This window comes from Lissotriton vulgaris, chromosome 3_1 (assembly GCF_964263255.1).
Source record: "Lissotriton vulgaris chromosome 3_1, aLisVul1.2, whole genome shotgun sequence".
Taxonomy (NCBI): domain Eukaryota; kingdom Metazoa; phylum Chordata; class Amphibia; order Caudata; family Salamandridae; genus Lissotriton; species Lissotriton vulgaris.
In genome coordinates this window covers 1935485793-1935509167 of record NC_141689.1, presented here as the reverse complement: position 1 = coordinate 1935509167, position 23375 = coordinate 1935485793, and the positions used below count along the sequence as shown (strand labels likewise).

General features: G+C 39.7%; 1 protein-coding gene across 7 annotated transcripts in view; it reads left to right on the top strand.

Moving 5' to 3' along the window:
• Positions 1–23375, top strand: part of CBR4 (carbonyl reductase 4) — a 232346-nt gene that overhangs the window by 75805 nt on the left and 133166 nt on the right. For all 7 annotated transcript variants that reach the window (XM_086962412.1, XM_086962413.1, XM_086962417.1 and 4 more), the window contains one exon: positions 15987–16123. In XM_086962412.1, the coding sequence (XP_086818538.1) occupies positions 15987–16123 (137 nt within the window). The remainder of the gene's footprint in view (positions 1–15986; positions 16124–23375) is intronic.

Genomic DNA, 23375 nt, shown 5'->3' with positions numbered 1-23375 from the left:
AGATGTACCGACAGTCACAGGGCACGGCTATGGGCACCTGCTTCGCCCCCAAATATGCCAACCTTTTCATGGGTTGGTGGCAGGAGCAGGTGACCAGTCAATTAGCTGAATTTAACACCGAAGTTGTCCTGTGACATCGATGACATCTTTATGATTTGGAATGGAAGCATTGAGTCTGCCAGAGCGTTCACATGTCTGTTGAACAAGAATACTCTGAATCTGGTCTTCACAGAACACATCCATAAAACCCGAATTGAATTTCTTGATATTCAGATTGAAATTCAAGGAGATTCTGTGACCACCAGCCTCTTTCGCAAACAGACGGCAGGCAACAGCCTGTTGAATGCCAGAAGTGCACACCCTTGAAGCCTTGTAGACAGTATACCCTATGGGGAACTTCTAAGGGCCAAGAGAAATTGTAGTACTAAAGCTGCGAACGAACTGGAGAAAAATACTATGTGCCATCGTTTCAAGGAACTCGGGTACAAAAACAAAACCATTGTACAGGCATGTAAGAGGGTAGATACCACCATCAGAAATGAGTTACTCAATCCCAATAAAATCAGGGAAGAGGATATTACAATAAGGTTTATTACAACTTACTCTGGACAAGCTCATGAGATCAGGAAGATCTTTAACAAACACTGGCATGTCCTCCTGACTGATCAACACCTAAAATCCCATCTGAATCCCAACCCCCAGATAACTTTCAGAAAGTGTAAATCACTTAAAGATGATCTCAGCCGAAATACTGTTATGAGTAAAATTGAACCCAAAGACAATCCAGGTTTCAAATGTTGTAGGTCATGTAAAGCCTGTCGCAATAGTGTTAACTGCAAAGAGCTCACAGTTCCTACATCAGGGAGAATGTTTACAATCAAGAAATCACTCTCATGTCAAACGATGTACTGTGTGTACTTACTCATCTGTCCTTGTAACAGGTGCTATGTGGGCAGTACAACACTGAAAGCAAAAGAAAGGGTCCTACACCATTTAAGAGCGATCAAAAATCACAATTCACAGTATCCTGTAGCTCAGCATTTCTTTGATCACCATTTCCAAAATGAGAATTTGTTGAAGATGGTGGTCATAGACAGGGTGGATCTGGGAGTACGTGGAGGAAACAAGGAACTTGCTCTACGCAAAATGGAGTCGAGGTACATTATTGATTTTGATTGTATGACCCCAAATGGATTAAACATAACTGAGGAATTAGCTGTACATCTTGCTTAATGGTGTAAATGAAATGTAACTATGATCATTGTTCGCAGTTGGACCTCCGTAGGTCTTTCTTTTAAAAGTTTTTTATATATTCTATTTTCAAAGGGAAAATTGATGAAATGGTGTGACTAGGAATTTGGAGCTAACCATAATTGACTGTTGAAGACCTTTTGGCTGCCCTAAATGCACAGGCAAATTTCCTTCAAAAATTCTTTGTGTTAGAGAGCTGTTCATAATGTCGATTATGTGGATTATATTAATTTGCCCACTGGGGCATGGACTTTTTGAACTTTTTGAACATTTTGCATACTCTTTGCAAACCTTGTGATGTTGAGCATGCTGATATTATTGCTAGCCCAATGGGGCATGGCCTATTCTGATTGTCGTAACCCACTAGGGTGAACGTCCAACATGATCGATAGTCAACGCATGCTATCAAACTTTATTGTGCAAAAAAAGTACAAAATAATGTAAAAACGCAACTGTGTTAAAAAAAATGTTAATGTGAACGCAATATTACTGACTCCACAGCTCTCCCATTTGATTCATAGTATTTCACAGATACACAAACATGTGATCCGCTAAGATGTATAACCCGTATTTACTATGTAGAAAATGTACGTATATTTTGGTGCAGCTCAATCGACTTAAGATATGATCATGACTGTGTTTATAATATGAGTTGGTAAGCTTTTGGGCATTTAACAAGCTCTAGAAAAGTCTCAGCAATGTGAATTGAATGCAATTTTGCTAATTGTTTATAGGTGTAATTCCCTTTTAAACATGTCTGCCGTATTTGGTACCTATTTCTCACACTTGGGTGATAGTCCGTTGTTTATGTCAATTGAAAGAGTAAAAGGACAATTGTTTGGTCTCCACTTGTAAACGTGATCAAGCTGCAAAGCGAAACGCTTTATTTTCCTGCTGATACAAAAATTACGTGCACAGCAACTTCTGAGTGTCAGAGACGTCTGTTCGGATGAATGGAGTACTTTTGTGGATATATATATATATATATATATATATATATATATATATATATATATATATATATATATATAGTTATAGTTAGGATTATTTTCAATAGGGAAATCGCAACATTCTATTGGGAATAACTTTGGCGCCGGTTGAGGAATCTGCCTGAAAATTTCCTCAAATTTGCCTCGCGGCCCTCTGGTCCTTGCCTGAAAGTTTGGGGGGGATTCGTGAAGAGGGGGCCGAGAAAAAAGGGGGGTCCCAAAACGTGTTTTCCCCATGTTAATTTCTATAGGGCGGTCGACCTCACTTTTAGCCCGAATGGCTGAATGGATTTCCACGAAACTTGGCAAAATTGTAGGTACTGGTAGCCCGATGTGCCTTTGCTATGTCTCAAGATATGTGCTCCAGTGGATTTTGAGTAATTTAGGTTAAAAAAAAATATATATATATCTATAAGCGCGCCCCGGTACGCGCACCAGGGCGCGAACCAGCGCGCTACGCGAGTTCGCGCGCGGAAAGCTGATTGGCTCTCGGTGTCTGTAAACATTCAAAACAGTCCGGAGCGGCCACCATCTTGTGTCTCGGTAGGATCGAGACACAAGAGGTGGCAAAAACAAAGAGGGAAATGACCAAAAGGGGGCAGGATAGACCCCCCGACCCCCTAGGTTTGATGTGGGGGCCATAAAAGGGCCCAGCGGGGCAAAAAAAAAATATTTTTTTTTTCGATTTGCGCGGGGGGAGCGCCTGGTACGCACACCGGGGAGTGGACCGGGGAGCGTACCATGGGCAAAAAAGAATAACAGAGTTTAAAAAAAATGTAGCCTTTTTTTATAAATTGGAGGTAGTTCTAATAAGAACTGTTTTTTTTCTTCTTTTTGTTGTTTTATATTTTTTTCTTTTTTTGGAACATTTTATACTTTTTTTGGCTTTTATGAACAGTTTTATATTTTTTTGTATTTTTTATGGGGACAAACAAAAAACAGGGAATTGTACACAGCTCAACTGGAGCAAAAAAAAACAGGAAAAAATTAAGGCTCCTTTCGGCACTGGTGGTTGTCTCCAGCACGGTTTATAAGTTTGATGCTCTGCTCCCCATAAGAAATGGTAGTCCCACAAAATATACAAGTTATCTTGTATTCTCCAAACTGGCGTTGGATGCATGGGACCATCTCTCTAGTTTCAGGATCCGATGGAGTGGGTTGTTTAGAGGTGCTCGGAGAAGATTGGGGAGGGTTTTTGGTCAGTTCTCTGACCTCTGCTGCAGAATAGTTATTGGGGTGCTTTCGTTGCATGTGGCGTAGCATTGTGTGATTCCCAAATGAATATTTTTTTGCAGGGTTCCCCCTGGAAAGTTCAGCGCCACAGATGAGACAGATCACCTTTGCAGCATTAACTTTTTTGAAATCCCTTGGGATTTTAAAAAACTCCCATATAAAGTGCTCCTTAGTTTTATATGGGGGATTGTCTTCATGCAGGAACTGCCTTCTCTCCTCCTCCTCCTCCTCTTCTTCTTCACCACCAATGTAATGTTGTGGTGGTCCTTGTGGTGGTGGTGGTGGTGGTGGTGGTGCAGATGCTCCAGCTGCTGCTGCTACTGTAGCCATTTCTCTATCAATAGAAGCAGGTCTTCCTCACTCAAAGAATAAAGTGAGAATGAGGAAAAAAGGTGGGGGCTTTCATCATTTGGAAAACAAACTGTTCTGAACCAATGAAAAGTGTTATTTTCAGGTCACATGAGCCGGGCTTTCATCATTTGGAAACCAAAACTGTTCTGAACCAATGAAAAGTGTTATTTTCAGGTCACATGACCCGACGCGCTTACACTACGAGCCCCGTTGCGCGCCAGGGGGTCGCGCCCGGCGGCGCTTACGTAGTGCGTTCGTATGCGCGTGGATGCTTCCGGGTGCGCTTACGCCGTGCGTATCACGCGGACGCGGCACGTCACGATGATGTTTTCGTTCGCGGCAATAGCGCTAACGGGACGCTCACCGGTACGCACCCTGGGGCGCGCCGCAAGACTGCGCTTACCAGTGCGCTCACCGGAACGCGCACCGGGAGCGCTCCAGGGCAAGAAAAAAATGAAGAATATACATATAAAAAAATAGTATTACATAAATATACAATATAGGATTCATTAAAAAAAATATATTTCATAGCTATAGAAATTTGCTATTAAAAAACCTATGAAATTCACTGAAAAAACCATAGGTTTCACATCAGTTATAGTTAGGAATTAGCATTTAAAAAACCTATGAAATTCACTGAAAAAACCATAGGTTTCACACCAGTTATAGTTAGGAATTAGCATTTAAAAAAACCTTTGAAATTCACTGAAAAAAAACACAGGTTTCACACCAGTTATAGTTAGGAATTAGCATTTAAAAAACCTATAAAATTCACTGAAAAAACCATAGGTTTCACACCAGTTATAGTTAGCTGGAAATTTTACTGACATAAAACCATTGAAATTCCCATATTATAGTTAGTTGGACTCACTATAACTTGCGCGCCTGCAATGCACTGCTGATGACGTCACATATTACATCACTCATGACATGGTCAGTGACATCACTCATGACATCACTGATGACACCATCCTTGTGACAGAGTGACAGACCTCCTTTCAGTGTAATGTAACCCTTGAAACACATATTCAAAAATAGAAAATAAAATTTTCAAAAAAATGGAGATACCCATACCAGTTACAACAACCAATTCAGTAATACCACCATCTATATACACATCCACTCATTCACCAACAGTTCTATATAGTCACTCATACATATATCCACTCATCATATGTAGTGAAACACCTATACATCCTGTTACGCACCGAAAGTCATCCAAAAGTTACTCACACACATACTCACACATGCAAATAAACTTTTGAACATCCATTTATTTGCATATACAGCTATACACACACTACCACCTTACTTCTAAGGAAACATACACATACTTACTCTCTTAAACAATCACTTATAGAAACACATACTTATTTAAACAGGAACTCTTACAATCTCTTACTCTCACATATACTCACTTATATACATCAATATTCACATATACTAGATTAAAACATATGTAGTTACTGATAAAGACACTAGTGAGACAGTCATTCACTTAATAACACACACATATACACACTCATCCACCCATACAGTCCTGCACATATGTTGTGTTCATAACACATACAAACAGAGAGTCAGTCATTGATGCATCTATGTGCTAAGTCATACCCCCACCAAACCATACAGACACTCATACTGATACTAAAAACAACATCTAATAACCCATATACACACACATGTAGCTACTCACAACCCCATGCAGCCACATATACACAAAGTGAAACACTAATACATATATTTAAATATTTAAACATTTCTCACTAATATATGTATTCACTAAGATACACTTAATAAGCCAGGTAACCAATCAATTTTTCTTTTAAGAAAACATCAATTTAGACACTTATTTAAACAGTTATTCTTCCATTGACTTTTACATATACATATATAAAACATATTTATTTTTCAGAAAGACACACATTCACTGGATGGTGTCATCAGTGATGTCATGAGGGATGTCACTGACCATGTCATGAGTGATGTAATATGTGACATCATCAGCAGTGCATTGCAGGCGCGCAAGTTATAGTGAGTCCAACTAACTATAACGTGGGAATTTCAATGGCTTTATGTCAGTAAAATGTCCAGCTAACTATAACTGGTGTGAAACCTATGGTTTTTTCAGTGAATAAATATTTATATTATATATATTACCTACTGGCGGTCGCCAGTAGGTATATATAGTTAGGATTTTTTCTCTATGGAACTGTTGAAAATTCTATGTCTAATAACTTTGGCGTTTGTGGACGGAATCGGCTGAAATTTCCATGAAAATGGCACATTTTGTTTCTGAGCAGCCCCTGAGAATTTGGGGGAGTTTCGTCAAGGGGGTGCCGAGATAAAAGGGGGGTCCCAAAACGCGTTTTTCCCATTCATTTTTCCATAGGGCGTTTGGCCTCACTTTTAGCTCGAACGGCTGAATGGATTTACACAAATCTTGGCAAAATTGTAGGGACTGTTAGCCCGATGTGCCTTTGCTGGGTCTCAATATATGTGCTCCAGTGGATTTCGAGAAATTAGCGTTTAAAAAAACAGATATATCTGTGACAGCGTCCCGGATAGCGCTCCAGATCGCGTACTTTTCGCGTAACGGAGCTTTGCGAAGCGAAGCTGATTGGCTCTCCGGTGTCTGTCAACATTCTAACCAGTCCGGTGCGGCCGCCATCTTGTCTCTCGGTAGGATCGAGAGACAAGAGGAGGAGAAAAACGAAGGGGGAATTTAATGAAAGGGGGCAAGGTAGACCCCTCTTGACCCCCTAGGAATGATGTTGGGGTTATTAAAGGGTCCTGTGGGGCAAATAAAAAAATTTAATTTTTCGCGGTAGAAGCGCTTCCCGGTTCGCGAACCGGGTCGCAAACTGGTAGCGAAACGGGAATTTGCCATTTTGTGTTTCGATTTAATTAAATTACAAGATGGAGGAAAAACAATGTGAGAAATGGGTATAAGGGGGTACGGGAGACGTATCCTGACCCCCTATGTTTTCTGAGGGTGATTGAGGAGGCTGCGCATGAGCGTTTTTTTTTTTTTTTGCTGCGTGGCGCCATCTTGCTTTTTTCCAATGCCACACTTTTGTCGTGCACGGCAGCCATTTTAGATGCCTTGACCAGACCCACTCTTTGCACGCCGCCGATCGTGACGTCTGTTAACGTTCGATTCGAAGGAAATCAGGAAGTGTTGACCGCCATTTTGACACTGCGAGTAAATATATTGTTAAAAATAATTGTTATAAATTAATCCGTATTGATAAACATTGTCTGCGCCATCTTGCTTTTTTTCCAATGCCACACTTTTGTCGTGCACAGCAGCCATTTTAGATGCCTTGACCAGACCCACTCTCTGCACGCCGCCGATCGTGACGTCTGTTAACGTTCGATTCGAAGGAAATCAGGAAGTGTTGACCGCCATTTTGACACTGCGAGTAAATATATTGTTAAAAATAATTGTTATAAATTAATCCGTATTGATAAACATTGTGTGCGCCATCTTGCTTTTTTTCCAATGCCACACTTTTGTCGTGCACGGCAGCCATTTTAGATGCTTTGACCAGACCCACTCTCTGCACGCTGCCGATCCTCAGCATGGCTCCCCACCCTCGCAAGCATCTCCCCACGCACTGGTCACCCCCGCTCTCTGTCTTATGCATGGGCCATAAACCTCCCCCCATTTGCGCTGCTCTTCCCTGAGAATCACACCCTGTGCCCGCCCGACACCTCCCTTTCACCCTATTTACTACCGCACCCTCTGACACTCCTCTTCCTCTGTGTCCGATTGTCCAGGCCGGTCCCAGGCTATCACCTAGCCCTGCGGATGTAGTTTATGGCCTCAACTGGAAAGAATCACCCCTCTTCAAAGGAGTTACAGTAGATCAAGGCCCCCACCCGATGAGATCCGTCACACTACACGCGTTCCTACAATCTGATAACCATCCTGTATTGTGATTGGAGAGGGGATTCTCACTGTGAGGGTGTGTGGGACCGAGCCTGAAGCGGAAGATTCCAGGGATGCCTTTTTGTACATCAAAGTCTTCACAATTATGTGTCACATTAAAAATATATAGCACTCCAACAAAGTAGTAGGATTATAACACTTTAATAACTTATAAATATATACATCGCAACAAAAACAGAAAACACCTTAAAACATTTTTTATTAAAACAGAAGCAACAATGGTCAGTAGCGGTCTGTTGTGCGAATAGTCCCAAGGCAGCATATTTACCTAGCGTGGTGCTGTGTAGGACATTCTGAATGGAAATTAACCAGAACTATAACCATCTACTTCCAATAATATAACTTTTATGCCCAAATTACGCAAAGATTTAGCTAATCTGCTAAAGGGGGGAGTCGCCATTTCTTTACAATAATCAATAATGAAAAGTCGACATCAATAGGGTTGTCCGTATTCCCGATGCAGCACTATAGTGCAACATACACAGCACCTGGGGTGTCAAGAGTGAACAGGTCCTAGCTGCTTAACCAATGACAGACAAATGCTATATTAAACACTTACTATGTATAATTCTTGCGTTCACAATAGTTTTACTTTACAAAACAGAACAAAAGATGTCCCCTGTAAGTAAACCCATATTAGCTGTTTCAGTTATTGAACATCCTAAGGTTTTATGACATGGGGAACAGTAGTGATATCCTGGGCGGGTGATGGAACTGGGTTTGTTAATGGAAAAACATCTACAGAGAAAACTATTGGTAAATTATACTTCTCCGGAAATTTAAAACTCACAAATGTTTCATTTGTGTAATCGTTTCATAAACATGTACATTAAAAAACTAAATACGCTCCACTGTTTTAGAAAATCTTTACAGTTTGCTACATCACCCTTTAAAGTTACAACTACGAAAACGTACTTACTTAAGCTGTTGAATTCGGCTTCAAATGTAAAGCATAAGTTCAAGCTAGCATATCATATTTTTAAAAGGTTAAACATAATTGATATGCAAATTTAAATACTACCCTTTCTTAATGGTGACACCTTATCTGTCCTATATCCCACAATTTCCATGAGCAAAGCAAAAGAAATTCTGAGGCCCTGAAGAAATAAGGCTTACTGTGGGGTTCAACTCAATCTGGTGTTTGGGCGCTTTCATGTTTTGGGGTGATATTCTGTGACAGGGTGCAGGCACCAGAAGAATTTTAGCCTAGTTCATCACATTGGAGAATGAGGGTCTGGGTAAATATCTAATCTGGTGAAGAACCATCCCTTCTTTTTTTTTTTTTTTTTTTGAAAATCTGTTTATTAGCATAGTGATTGGAGCAGTTATATACATATTCGGGCATAGCAATAATCAGAATGTCACATTCACATGTCTGCTCAGTGTTTACAGGTACTTAGTATCATTGATTTTTCATTTTCGTCCGGACCATGGTGACCAACTATAGTTTATTCTCTATTTCGTTACCTTGCCATAACAAAAAAAAAGTCTTGGGTTATTTATGGAAGGGAAGACTTTTTGTTTCTTCCAATTTTTAAAAAAAAACAAAGGTTTAAGGAAAGGCAACCCTTAATGTGCATGTTTTCCACAGAAATTTGCCTTTGAAAACTAGAGGCAATAAATAAGGCCGAAATCTGTATTTTGTTTTTGGATACACATGTTACTTGTGTCTGTGTATTCATTTTTATGCATGACTTTATATGGAATGGTTAAAATAACTTATGATGCATCTTAACAGGAAAGATCACAAACATTCCAATGAGTGCTATGTCCCAGGTTTTACATAAAGTAGTGTTTACCTAGAGTGGTGCTGTGTAGGACACTCTGAATGGAAATTAACCAGAACTATAACCATCTACTTTCAATAATATAACTTTTGTGCCCAAATTACGCAAAGATTTAGCTAATCTGCTAAAGGGGGGAGTCGCCATTTCTTTTCAAAATTTATTCACCCATGCGTAGCCTCTCTAATCTCCATTACAATGTGTTTGTTGCTGTCGCTAGCTGATGAAAAAACTAAAGTGACAACTTCCTCATCCTTAATTTGTCTTTCTTTGTTCCTTAAGATGTCATCTGTGTCAACCTCTTCCAAGAATCATCAGCGTGCATAAATACGAAAATGTTTTTACTTACCACGTACTTGACATTTTACAGCTTTTCATATTTGCTATTAAAAAACCATTGAAATTCACTGAAAAAACCATAGGTTATAGACCATATATAGTTAGGAATTAGCATTTACAAAACCTTAATTTACTTGCACAAAACCATAGAAATTCGCATATATAGTTAGTTACAATAACTATATATCGCGCACCCGCAATCCACTGCTGATGATGTCACATATTACATCATTCATGACATGGTCAGTGACATCACTGATGACATCACTGATGACATCTCAAATGACATCACTGATGACATCTCAAATGACATCACTGATGACATCTCAAATGACATCACTGATGACATCTCATTTGATATTACTGATCACATCACTGATGACATCTCAAATGACATCACTGATGAAATCACTGATAACATCTCATTTGACATTACTGATCACATCACTGATGATATAATTCATGTGATAATACGATGAACCTCTTCAGACTCTAATATAACCTTAGATACAATCAGTGTAAACAGACACTCACAGCCTGTCACTCATCCATGGAGTTACTCACACACCTAGTCAGTCATGCAAAGAATCAATCACACCTCCATTTCCTCAACTATACAGTTATACACACCTTACTTAATCAAACATATACTAACACATATTTACTCTCTTATACAATCACTGATACAAGTTCACAATGATCCATACAGCCACTCACACATTCACTGGCTCTTATGCACAGTTATTTATATATGTCAACTCTCACATGTACTGTGTTTTACATATGTACTTACTTTGACATGTAGCACTGAGATATCCATTCACTCACCAATACACTCATGCACACAGTCAACCGCCCATGCAGCTGTTTCCACATGCACTTTTGAACCCATACATCTAGTGAATCAACTGCTCACACATCTTTGCACAGAGTCATACACCTCCGAGCCACTCATACACATACTCAGTCTCCCATACAAATACTTGGGCAACCAATGAATATCCCATATAGTTACTCATATAGCTACTGATTACCACATTCAGCAGTTTACAGAACAACAGACATAATGATGCACAAATTAAGACAGTTTAGTCACTAACCCATGCACTCAGTGAGACACATTTAATCACTCTCTCATACAGTCAGTCATGCACCTACTAAATTCTTCATCCAGACACTTATACATCCACTCATTCTTCAATATGTAAGACATATTTAAACACACAGTCACTGGATGATGTCATCAGTGATGTCATCAGTGATGTCACTGACTATGTCATGAATGATGTAATATGTGACATCATCAGCAGTGGATTGCTGGTGCGTGATATATAGTTATTGCAACTAACTATATATGCGAATTTCTATGGTTTTGTGCGAGTAAATTAAGGTTTTGTAAATGCTAATTCCTAACTATATATGGTCTATAACCTATGGTTTTTTCAGTGAATATGTATATATATATATATATATATATATATGTATATACGCTCCGGGATCCCGCACATGGGCGGGGATTATTCAGAGATTATGACTTTAATGAATATACCCCTGGATGAGAACTAGGATTACAGGTAAGTAACTAATCCTTACCATTTTCAAAATGCAATCAAATACATGATTGCCAAACATACTATTCTGGCCAGGCAGGCCTTACTAACGTCTAAAAGAATCAACAAGTGTGATTATTAGAATGGGGGTGGTGGACTTGAAGAGTATTTGAAGTTCCTTCCATTTTGACATATACTCCCAGCTAGGATATAAATGAAAAATAATTAGTGATGGCCCATTACCGAGCCGCTTACTGACGCACATTTTGTTCCTCTTAAAACAAAGCACTGTTATCAACATAATGCTTCTTTTGGCCAGAGCCTGGCAAACCCCCTTTGAGATCAGTCAAGGTCCCCCTATGGGAGCCCTCCCCCAAAGTTTGAAGCCCCCGGATTTGCAGTTTTTTGTATGCCTGCAAAAGGGAGCATAGTGGATGGTCACTTACAGTGGGATAGAGCTACTGCAATCTTGGCAGAGCATGTGCTCTATAAAGTTGCCTACAGGATCCTTTAAAGACTTCTGTAATTTTGTGGGACCTTGAAACTATTCAGTCTTTGTTCAAGTGTAATAAGGGATTAGCCCCCTCTTCCCTTTGTGCTAACCAGTAGAGACGTTTACTAGCTTTATTCCTGTGTTCATAGATCCTATATCTGGACATGTTGAAAGCAAGCCTGGCTGTGTTCAATAGTTTGTGCTGGATGGACACTTGCAGTTCCTCCAAGACTGTCTGGTGCACTCCTGCCTCTCTGAACGCAAGTTCCCATTTCAGAAGGAGGATCTTCTCCATTTCTATAAACTCCATCACGCTCTCTGCCTTGGACCATAGAGAGGCCCTCACCCCTTAATGTTGCATTTAGCACCTCCAGTAGGCTCAGTGGAAAGTACAGAGACGGAGTGTTGAGATCAAAGAATTCGCTAATTGCATCACAGAGGAGATCTTTGAAATCACTATTTTGAAGCCACTGTGTATTCCATTGCAAAATACCTCCAGAGGCTCCGGAGATTACATAAAAGCATACTGTGATCGGGGAGTGGTCTGAGAGGCCTTGCGAGAGAATCTGGGCACTTGCAGTAAGGACAATACCCTCTTGGGGGATAAAGAATTAATCTATCCTTGAGTAATAAGTGTGCAGGCAGGGTAGTGGGCGAAACCTCAGTCGTATGGTTGCCAGGTGTCACCCTGACCCATGGACATTTCCCATTTTGTCAGCACTTGAGATCTGGTGGTGATTGTGCCTGAGTGTGTGTCTAAGGTTCTATTCATTTATACATTTAAATTACCTCCCACCACCAGATTCCCAGCGGGGTCTGTAGCAGCACATGTGAGAGTTCCTGCAGTGCGCCAGAAACCAATGAAGGAGAGTTATAAACTCTGCATAGACTCTAGGGGGATGCTTAAAGCATTTTCTCTAGGACCACAAAGCAGTCTAGGTCGTCTGTTTCTACCTTGGTGGCCGACCGCTAGAGCAACTTATGGTGCATTATCGCTACCCCACTAGAGCCTCTGGCGAAGCCCGCATGTTAGATTCTGGAATAGCAGTATTTCCTGAAGAAGGCGCATCTGTTCCCCAGGACATGAGCCTCTTGAAACAAGATAACCCCAGTAGAGTGTTTTTAATGTACATCATTACCACCCCTCTCTTAATATTATCTAGGAGCCCATTGACATTCCAGGTTATTATTTTGAACTGGCAAGTGAATTTACCTTGTAACTGCAGTTGGGAAATCAGTAGACTGCGTATTTGCTATAATACTTCTTCTTAGTGCCATCAACAATCATGAATATGGAAATACAACAACCCCCGCCCATTTCAACCCCATACACTATACTTCTACCCCAGAAGCATCTGTCTCCCAACATACTGATCAAATGAGGCAAGGAAAAGAAAAACTACAATAAACGCCTATGGGAACACCTATAAAGTCTATGTATACTGCCTTGGAATTTCAGGAGTATCAAACCAGTTCTGTCAAGTCCCGGCTCCCAATACCTGATATTGTCCTCCATGTCTATCGGATCTGTTGCATGGCTGCATTATCACCGGCTCGTCCACCGGTGTGCCCAGCCCTGCCACGGCCTCTATGCAGCCATTATCTGTGGTGTTGCGTGGATCCACTTCAATGTCTAGGATTACCTGGGGCCCTCCGCACCCCCTTCTGTCCACAACTTCCTGATGGCCGGAATGAGGGCCGTTCCTCAACCAACTCCCAAACCCTGTTTGGGTGAGGAAAAATAGCATTTTCCAATTGTGAATAATTTTTTATTTTACCAGGTATAGAATGTATTTGATATCCACCGCGCACAGTTCTTGTTTTACTTATCCAAAGGATTTCCTTTGCCTCCGCACCAGTCGGTCGTATAATCTGGGGAAATCCGTATTTTGCGGGCTTCATATTTAACCTCTCCTGACTCCCTCGCGCTGCGTAGGATGAGGTCTCTGTTACTGTAATTTTACAAGTGTGTGATCATAGGCTGTGATGGGGCTCCAGGTGGCAGTTTTGCTTTTGTGCCCGGTCTACATGTTCAGCTAGGAAGCATGGAGCAGTGTGGCTCACTGGTTAGAGCAGGCAGACCCTGAAGCAGAGATCAGACCCGGGACCAGGGTTCAATTCCCGACGCGGCAGGGTGTTGAGCTCAAATGTCCACGGACTCGATAATTCTCGCTTCGGTGCCTGACCTAATCATGGGTTCACACTCTGCAACTCTGGGCATTAAGCTTGCTTAATCTCCACAACGGCCCCCCGCGGCGGGATGCCTGGCTTTCACCTTGGGGATGCCCTGTAGGGGCTATCTCACAGGGAAAAACCAGGACGGGTTCCCAAGGCAAGCGCGGAGATACCCCTTCGGAGGTCGATTCTGGCGCTATATAAGAAATATAATAATAATAATAATGGAGAGTACATGTCATCAGGCAGTAAGGTTTTGAGCCATGTTTCCAAGAATTTCTTGGGATGGGATCCTTCACAACCCTCCTGGAACCCAAGAAGATACAGATGATTTCTTCTGGAGTGACTCTCCGCATCCTCAATGTGGGCTGACATTTCGCCTTTGGAAATTCCCAGTTTCGCAATTGTTTTGTGAAGGAGATCAACTGTGCCCCCAAAGGTAGCACTGCTGTCTTCTACCTTAGTCACCCTGGAAGTCGCCATATTCCTTCATTGGTTCCTACTAAATGTTTATGGCTTACTGATAGGGTTCTTCTTGACCCCTTACTGACCTGCATCATCTTCAAAAACATCAGAATCATCACTTAAAATAACATCACAATCTATCTGGCAGACAAACTCACCATCTCTGGTAGTTCTGGGCACTCCCACTGCCAGAGCACTATTATACTGGAGACAAAGAAATGTAAACAAGAAAGAACAAGGCTGCAGGCTTTTTCCATCTGTGCCCCCAGGATCTGGAACAATATCCCTGTATCCTTTAGGACTGCACACAACCTTCTCCAATTTAGGATATGGTGGAAGATCCATGGGGCACTCTCAATCAAGCTTCCTCTCCAGTCACAATGTGTGCTTGAGTTAGACTCATTTCAGCGTTTCGCTGCCTTTTCACTAGGTTTTCACTATACAAATACTACCTACAGACATATATACATGCATATAAAGGAGTTACTTGATATCACAGTGGGCCCGCAGTGGCATTTGTTTCTAATGTTTCCAAGGACTGTGGCAATATTGCCAAACTGCCCTTGAATCATGCAAGCCCCCGAGAAATATTCTGATAGTGTTTTTCAACAATGGTGCCATAGGCCCAATACTTGCAGCTTACAAATGTTCTCAGATTTTTGGTTCTCTAAGCACAGAAGTTTCATTACTTGTCCATCCAACAATGAGGCGAGGACTGCTTTGGCTATTCTAGGCATTTCACATTGCCAAGGCTGCTCTGACAATGGCTCACTTCTATCAGTCGCAGTTATGGAATCTGTAACATGATTTACTTTTATTGTAACATATGGTAACTGTCTCAGTGCTACAAGTACATTTTGAGACCTTGGACTCGCATTGCTAAAAACTGTCTTAAGCTGCAGATGTAGCAAGTGTATTTTATCATAATACAATCTGGGCCAACTTTGTAGTGATACAAAAGATAAGATAAGGACTAGCACAATGGGATTGGTATGTAAAAGTAATGTGGTCAAAGAACAGCGTGCCCTAAACTGTGCGTTTGACTCAGTAGCTTTAATGGTGCATTTTACTGCTGGTCTGCAGCTTTCACAGAATACCAAAAAGATGCAAATTATCTGGAAAGCAGTTTGTCCATCCTGAATGGTTATACAATAGTTTTGTCACATAGCTCAGTACCTGTTGAACCCACTAATTTATATCATATTTTTCATGGACGGTTGACCTTGTAAATTGTTTATGGTAACACCTGTCAAGCACTTGCTGTACTTTGGTTGAGGTGATCTGTTAAATCGGGTTAGATGTGTACTACCCTTTACAAATAAATACTCTACCAATATGCAAGATAATACTTTTGTTTAGACTGTGCAAGAACTAGGTTTAAATAACTGTCATTGTTTACAGGGATGCCTTGTTGTTAAAAACAAGTACAGAGGACATGGTATCCCAACTCCATACTAATCTCGTGGGACCAATGTTGACTTGCAAGTATGGTATTAAATCTATGCTGAAGCAGAAAGGAGGATCTGTTGTCAACATAGGTAAGTTTTGTCTAATGCCTTTCAACCATATGTTGGTCTTGGAATCAGACAATGCAGTTCAAACATACGTGCCAGTTTCCTCAACCATAACTTTTGTCAGTGGACATCAACTGTTGACCAGTCGCAAACCAAAATGGCCACAAATTAAACCATGCTTAGCATGGTCTCATCTCACATAACCCTGTACCCTTCCAGTCATTCCCTACTTTACTTTTTTGTTTGACTTAAAAAATGCTTCTTGCTGCACTATTTCTAAAGACTTCTGTATGGAAATTCAATCTATACAGTTGTCTGTGTCTAAGTTGAGCGAGGTCTCCAAGTGTTGTGCTTCAGCAATAAACTATGCCATTTTTTATAACTATAGTTTCCAGTGTTGGTGCAGTTATAAACGAATTGGGTCTTCACAGAAAACATTTTAAGGACAGGTGTGTCTTGTAACATGTTTTCAGTTTCAAACTGGTTCAGTGTCTCATATAGCCAACATCCCATTGCAGTGATTTATTACATGCTGCATACCTTACTTTGCATTACTCTGTGCCTCTTTTCTATATCACCTGGTGAATAAGGCAAGTGTCGACTTAACGGTGTAAGTTAACCTATAGCTAAACCAGTTGAAAGCCTGAGGGTGAGTGTTAGCATATAACTAAACCAAGTGTAAACCTGAGATTGGAAGTTAACCTTTAACCAAACCAAGTGTAGATTTGTAGGCAGGATGTAGTCTGTAACCTGATGATGTGCCCATAAATGACACATTACCTGGAGCTCCCCTTGGGCATGTCACCCAATGTTCCCCTGGGGCATGTCACTTAGTGCTTGCCTGAGGCCAATGTTCCCTGGAAGCTCGTCCTCCCCTGAGGCCCGTGACCCAGTGCTCCCCTGAGGCCCGTGACCCAGTGCTCCTGTGAGGCCCGTGACCCAGTGCTCCCCTGAGGTCCGTGACCCAGTGCTCTCCTGAGGGTCGTGACCCAGTGCTCTCCTGGGGCCCGTGACCCAGTTCTCCCCTGGAGCCCGTGACCCAGAGCTCCCCTTGGGGCCCGTGACCCAGAGCTCCCCTGGGGCCCGTGACCCAAAGCTCCCCTGGGGCCTGTGACACAGTGCTCCCCTGGGGCCAGTGACCCAGTGCTCCCCTGGGGCCCGTGAGTCAGTGCTCCCCTGGGGCCCGTCACCCAGGGCTCCCCGGGGGCACGTCACCCAGTGTTCCTTCCCAGGGGGAATTTTGCTCTGCACACCTATGTTTTTGAACACGTAAGAGAATTATGCAGGACCACCATTTTCATAGTGTTCACTCCACCTCACATTGTTAACTTTAATATATGAAATCTACTTGTATTTAATTCAGTTTCTTCTTTAAATACTCTGGAGTCAGTGACCTTAATTCTGCCCTTTATTTTCTTCAAACCTAATGGCACAAGAAAAACTGCAATTATTGGCCTTGAAAATAAATGTACAGGCTCAAGTCCTTTTGTCTTAACTTTGCCCTTTTTCATATAGCAAGAAGAGAGTAATGATTTTTCCTTGCATTAAGAACTCTATAAAAACGTGTTGGTTTTTTTTGAGATGATGGACCATTACACATTTACATCAGTAGATCCCTATTCATGGAAACATCTGATAGCCAAATTTAGGTCCAAAAATATTTTGGGGAGATATGGATAAAAAAATGGATTATTGAAAATGAAACAAGTCTGAACTCGGAAGGAGTTTGTGGCATTCCAGCAAGTAAAATGTATTATCTCTGCGAACTTTAAGAAGTTAGGTATAAATCTTCATTATTTGTATACCTCATTTGATTATAGCGAGCAGTCGTCCTTTTCAACATGTATGTAGTTCCTACAGAATGTTGGGTGTAATTTGTCCAGCCTCCTGTAAGATTAGTGGCAGGTTTGATGCTTGATGGAATGATCTGGATACTGTGAATATAATATAATTTTGCTTTATTTTATGTAAAGCCTTTTCTAGGAGATTACCTCATCACTATAACACAGAAATGTTACATATTGCATACTTGTTGAACTCCTCAATTGATGCATACAAAATGGAATAAGTGGTAAAATTGCCAAAACACAATTGGAAACTTAAAGCAAATATTTTGGGTTTGTGCATTTTGTTTATGAATGTGTCTTTTTCTGACTAGATTTTGTGATCCAAGCTCACTTTATTATACCCTATGGAACCATTATTGCTGTTGATTGTCAATGCTCATCTGTTGGCCTTTGTGCTGAGGTGCATTTCAATTACCAGGAAACTTCAAATCATTTTTGTGCTTTCAAGTGATAGTTGAATCAAGTGACTATCAGAACACTTTACAAGGTCTTTATGGAAAGATATTTACAATTTACAATGAATACATCTGAAAATAGTAGGCATATAGTGTTATAATATAACCTAGTGTGGTGTAGGTGGTTGAAACAGTTCAGAGTTAGCGATGAACTGTTGTGGAGATTGGAGGATTAGAGCCAGAGATAGTGGTATTCAGGCTTTTTGTTGGTTGGTTAGGAGGGAGGGTTCAGGTATTTATTGAGAAGAAATAGTGTGAGCTCTTTTCTTTAAGTTCAAAATATTTTATTGGAAATTATTTCATAATAAACAAACAAGCAAGATATACAAAAAAGAGTAATAATCCGAAACAAGCTATTACAATTACCTAAAATACAATATTTGCTTAAACATTTCAATCGCTATAATGAAAAACGTATTCATAGAAAAAGTAAAAAGGAAGAGGGAGGGAAATAAACATTAAAATAGCAAATTGATAATAAAATACAAATAGAGTTACTAGTCAATATCAATTAATACAATAAAAGACTAACAAATGGGGAACAAGCAATAAATATATTAATAATTTGATAGATAAATAACAGCAGGAATCCAGAATGAATGATAAGCAATAGAATTATGACAAACCCCAGACATAGATAACTGAGCACCTCTTCTTGTAAAAAGAACCCATGACCACCAAGCATGAACTGATAACTTTGAAACATCTTTCCAACAAAATGTAATGGAGTTTAACGCAGCTGAGATTAAGAAATTAAAGAGTTTACATTCAAGAGCACTTAAATCCAGCGATAAAATAACAGCTTTGCATATTAACATTTTATATGAAATATCTTCCTGAATATTTAGAATCTTTTTAATAATAACCCAAACTTCATTCCAGAATTTGGAGATTAAAGCACAAGAAAAAGCATATGTTGAAGCGAGCCGGATTGTAAATTACAATGCCAACAAGTATCAGATTGAAGAAGTTTAGCCCTAAATAAACGCAATGGGGTCCATAAACAATTAAGTAGAATATAAGAATTAGTTTGGAAAAGCGAAACAGGTAACCATCCAGATATATTACTAAGCCAAATCTTTTCCCATGTATTATCAGATAAGGAAAGCGGTAGCTCATCATTTCAGAACGTAGCAATCATATTTATATTACTTCGTAGATTATTAGACAATTTCTTATATAGAATAGAGACACCATGATGATTCGTTGAGACAGTTTGGATGTAAATGGATAAATCAGCTTGAGTATTAGAAGGAATAGTTTGCTCAAAATAATCTAAGATCGAATTACATAAATATTCATATTTTATAAGGTTTCAGAATTAACCAAACCAAACTTAGGGGCTGATTACGATGGAGGATTTTCCGCATCCTCCAGGCCGGCGGAAGCCACCGCCGGCCCGGAGGATGCGGAAAATCCTCTGCGGACCCACCGCCACATTAGGATGGCTGGTGGGTCCTGGTTTCAGTCCGCCACTTTACCGCTGCGGTTGACTTACAACCGTGGCGGTAAAGCTGTAACATGGCTGGCGGTGTCTATCAGACACCGCCAGCCATATTAGGATAGTGTAAAAGAGATGCTTTTCCACGGCGGCTTTTCCGCTGTGGAAAAGCATACAGACTTCAGGGGCCCTTTGCGGGCCCCCTGGGTGAAGGGGGGGTGGGGGGTGCACATGGGTGGTACCCATGGTACCCTCCTGCATTTGTATGCAGAAAGCTGCAGGCACCGCGCGGTGCCTGCCGCTTTCTGCATACAAATGCAATGTATGCATTTTTTACATTTCGGCGGGTGCAGCTTGAAGCTGCACCTGCCGCAATGTTAAAGATAGAGGATGTGACCGCCACCCTGGCGGTCACATCCTAATCTGCACGGAGGGAACGCCGCTGCCCATGCGGACGTTCCCTCCTACTCTGGGGTCGTGGACGGACTCAACTCCGTCCGCGATCCTAATGAACCCCTTAGTTTGCAAATCCTCAAATGGTATAAAAGTGCTGTTAGAATAGACAACTTTAAGGTAAAAAATTCCAGCTTTCATCCAAGAAAACCTAAAACTTAAATTTTTATTTAATTTAATAACATTGCTATACCATAAAGATAATTCATCAGTACTACACATGGGATATTGAAAAATGTAATCCAAATCATTGAAAATCATTTTAGTGGATTTAATGATAATAGATTTATGAAAAGGTGAAGATTTGTTAGACATTGTTAATGGAGAGGGAAGTGGAAAGGGTTTCACAATGGATTGTTCAATGTGGAACCATGCAGGTGGTTTAGGTAAAAAGGATTGATTAAACCATATGGCACTTTGTTTTAAAATAAACGCCTCATAATAAAGCATAAAATCTGGGAGGCCAAATCCAGCATTACCTTTAGACATTTTTTATTTTTTATAGCTAATAAGGGGTGCTTTGTTATTCCAGATAAATTTGGAAAGAAGTTTATCAACATCTTTACAACATTTTAACGGGAATTGAATGGGGATCATAGCAAGGGTGTAAAAGATTTTAGGAGCAATATTCATTTTAATAGATTACAATCTACCCCACCATGACAGATGTAATGAAGACCATTTAGACGTTTTATCTTTAATATAATCTATCACAAAGTTACTGTTTAAAGTTAATGTTGATTTTATAGATGAAGAGAAAAAAATACCCAGATATTTTAATTTATTCATTTGCCAAATAATTTCATTCATAGAAATCATATCAGGAGTACAGTAAACATTTAAAGGAAAAAAATCAGTTTTGTTAGTATTTAATTTATATCCAGAAACCATAGAATACGTTGTTATTATTTCAATTAAGGAAGGAAATGAGAACAGAGGATCACTGATAAATAAAAGTACATCCTCAGCATATGCTAGGGTTTTGATATTAACATCTTTAACATTGATTCCTTTAATATTTTCACATTTCCTTATAGTTGCAAGAAAGGGTTCAAAACCAATTAAAAACAATAGTGTGATAAGAGGACACCCCTGACGAGTACCCCTAAAAATTGATTAGAAATTTGGCCATTAATAAATAAACGTGCAGTAGGTGCAAAATATAAAGCGGAAACCATGCGGATAAAAGTATCACCAAAATTAACACCCGATAAGGTATGAAATAGAAATTGCCTATGAATTTTATCAAAGGCTTTTTCAGCATCCAAAGCCATGACTCCTGAAGGACTAGCCAACAAATGACCTTGTTCAATGACATGTAACAAAGTTCTTGTATTATTAGCTGAATATCTATTCTTCATAAACCCAGATTGATCTGAATGTATGATAGAATCCAATATAGCCGATAAACGTGTGGCCAATATTTTAGCATACAATCTTGATTAATTAAAGAAATTGGGCGGTAATTAGAAACCAGAGTGGGGTCTTTATCTGGTTTAGGAAGAACAATAATTAAAGCCTCAGTAAAAGACCGAGATGTACTTCCTGATGAACTAAACGCTGTGAAGAGTCGAAGTAATAAAGGTGAGAGTTGGGCTTGAAATTCTTTGTACAATTCTGCAGGTATACCATCAGGACCGGGAGATTTATTTAATTTGAGAGATTTTATCGCAGATAGAATTTCATCCTTAGTAATGGTTAAATCAAGTCCGAGTTTATCTGATTGTGAAATCTTAGGTAAATCACATGAGGAAAGGAAAGAATCTACTAAAGAATCATCCTTAAAATCAGGTTTATTATATAATTTGGAGTGAAATTCCAAAAATTATTTAACAATATCTTTATGAGATAAAGCAATTTTACCATTAGGGCCATGAATAGAAGTGATTTCAGTTTTATCTTTTTTAATACGGAGATAGTTTGCTAAAAGTTTTCCTGATTTATTTGCATTGAAACTAAATTTAGCTTTGGCCTTAAAAATCTGAATACCAGCCCTGTTACTAAGAATTGTATTGAAATCATAACGGAGCTTTTGTAACTTATCCCTATATTGTGGATCATTAGACGTAATAAAGAGACGTTCATACTTTGCAATTTGTTTTTCTAAATGCTTAATATTAGCATTGAAAGTCTTATTTTCGTGAGCCATAATAGAGATGGTAGCTCCTCGAACATAAGCCTTAAAAGCATCCCATCTATTAAACATAGAAGTAGAACCTTCAGGATTCAGTTGAAAATATTCAGTAATGGCAGATAAAAGTTTTGGCTTGTTACGTTTATTTAGGGCTATGCGAGAATTCATTCTCCATCTAGGTTGTCTGGTGAAGGATGGATTTAGATTTAAAATAAAAGAAATCATAGCATGATCAGAAACATCAATATTACCAATCGTAGGGGTCTTGATAGAATTAATAAGTTGTCTTTTGACTAAGATATAATCAATTCTACAATGGGAGTTGTGTGGATTAGAAAAGAAAGTAAACATTTTTTCTGTAGGAAAATGGAGACGCCAGATATCAACCAATTTAGTAGTTTGAAGAAACGTTTTAAAAGCAAAATAACTTTAGGGGGATGGAATCTCCTACGAGATAGTCTATCTAATAAAGGATCATAAATAACATTAAAATTACCAGCAACAATTAAAGGGACATTCCTAATTTTTAACACCTTTTTTGCTAGATTATTCCAAAAACCAGGTTCATCCGCCGTGGGCCCATACACATTTACTAAAAATATAATAGAGTCATGAACTTTAACTTTAACAATTAAATATCTCCCATCTGTAATTTTACTCAAAATTTGGCACTGAGGTTTCTTTGGAAAAAGTATACCTATCCCATTTTTCTTGCAATTAGCAGGAGAAGAAACAATACTGTCAACCCATTTTCTATTCATATAATTTAAGATTTTATCATCAACATGAGTTTCTTGCAGAAAACAAAAATCCGCTTTGGAACTGCCTAAATGATCTAAAATTTTAGTACGCTTAACTGGATGGCGCAAACTTTTAACATTTATGGAAATTATTTTGATATTAGCCATACTGGATGAAGAAGAGAAAAAAGGAAAGAAGAGGGTAG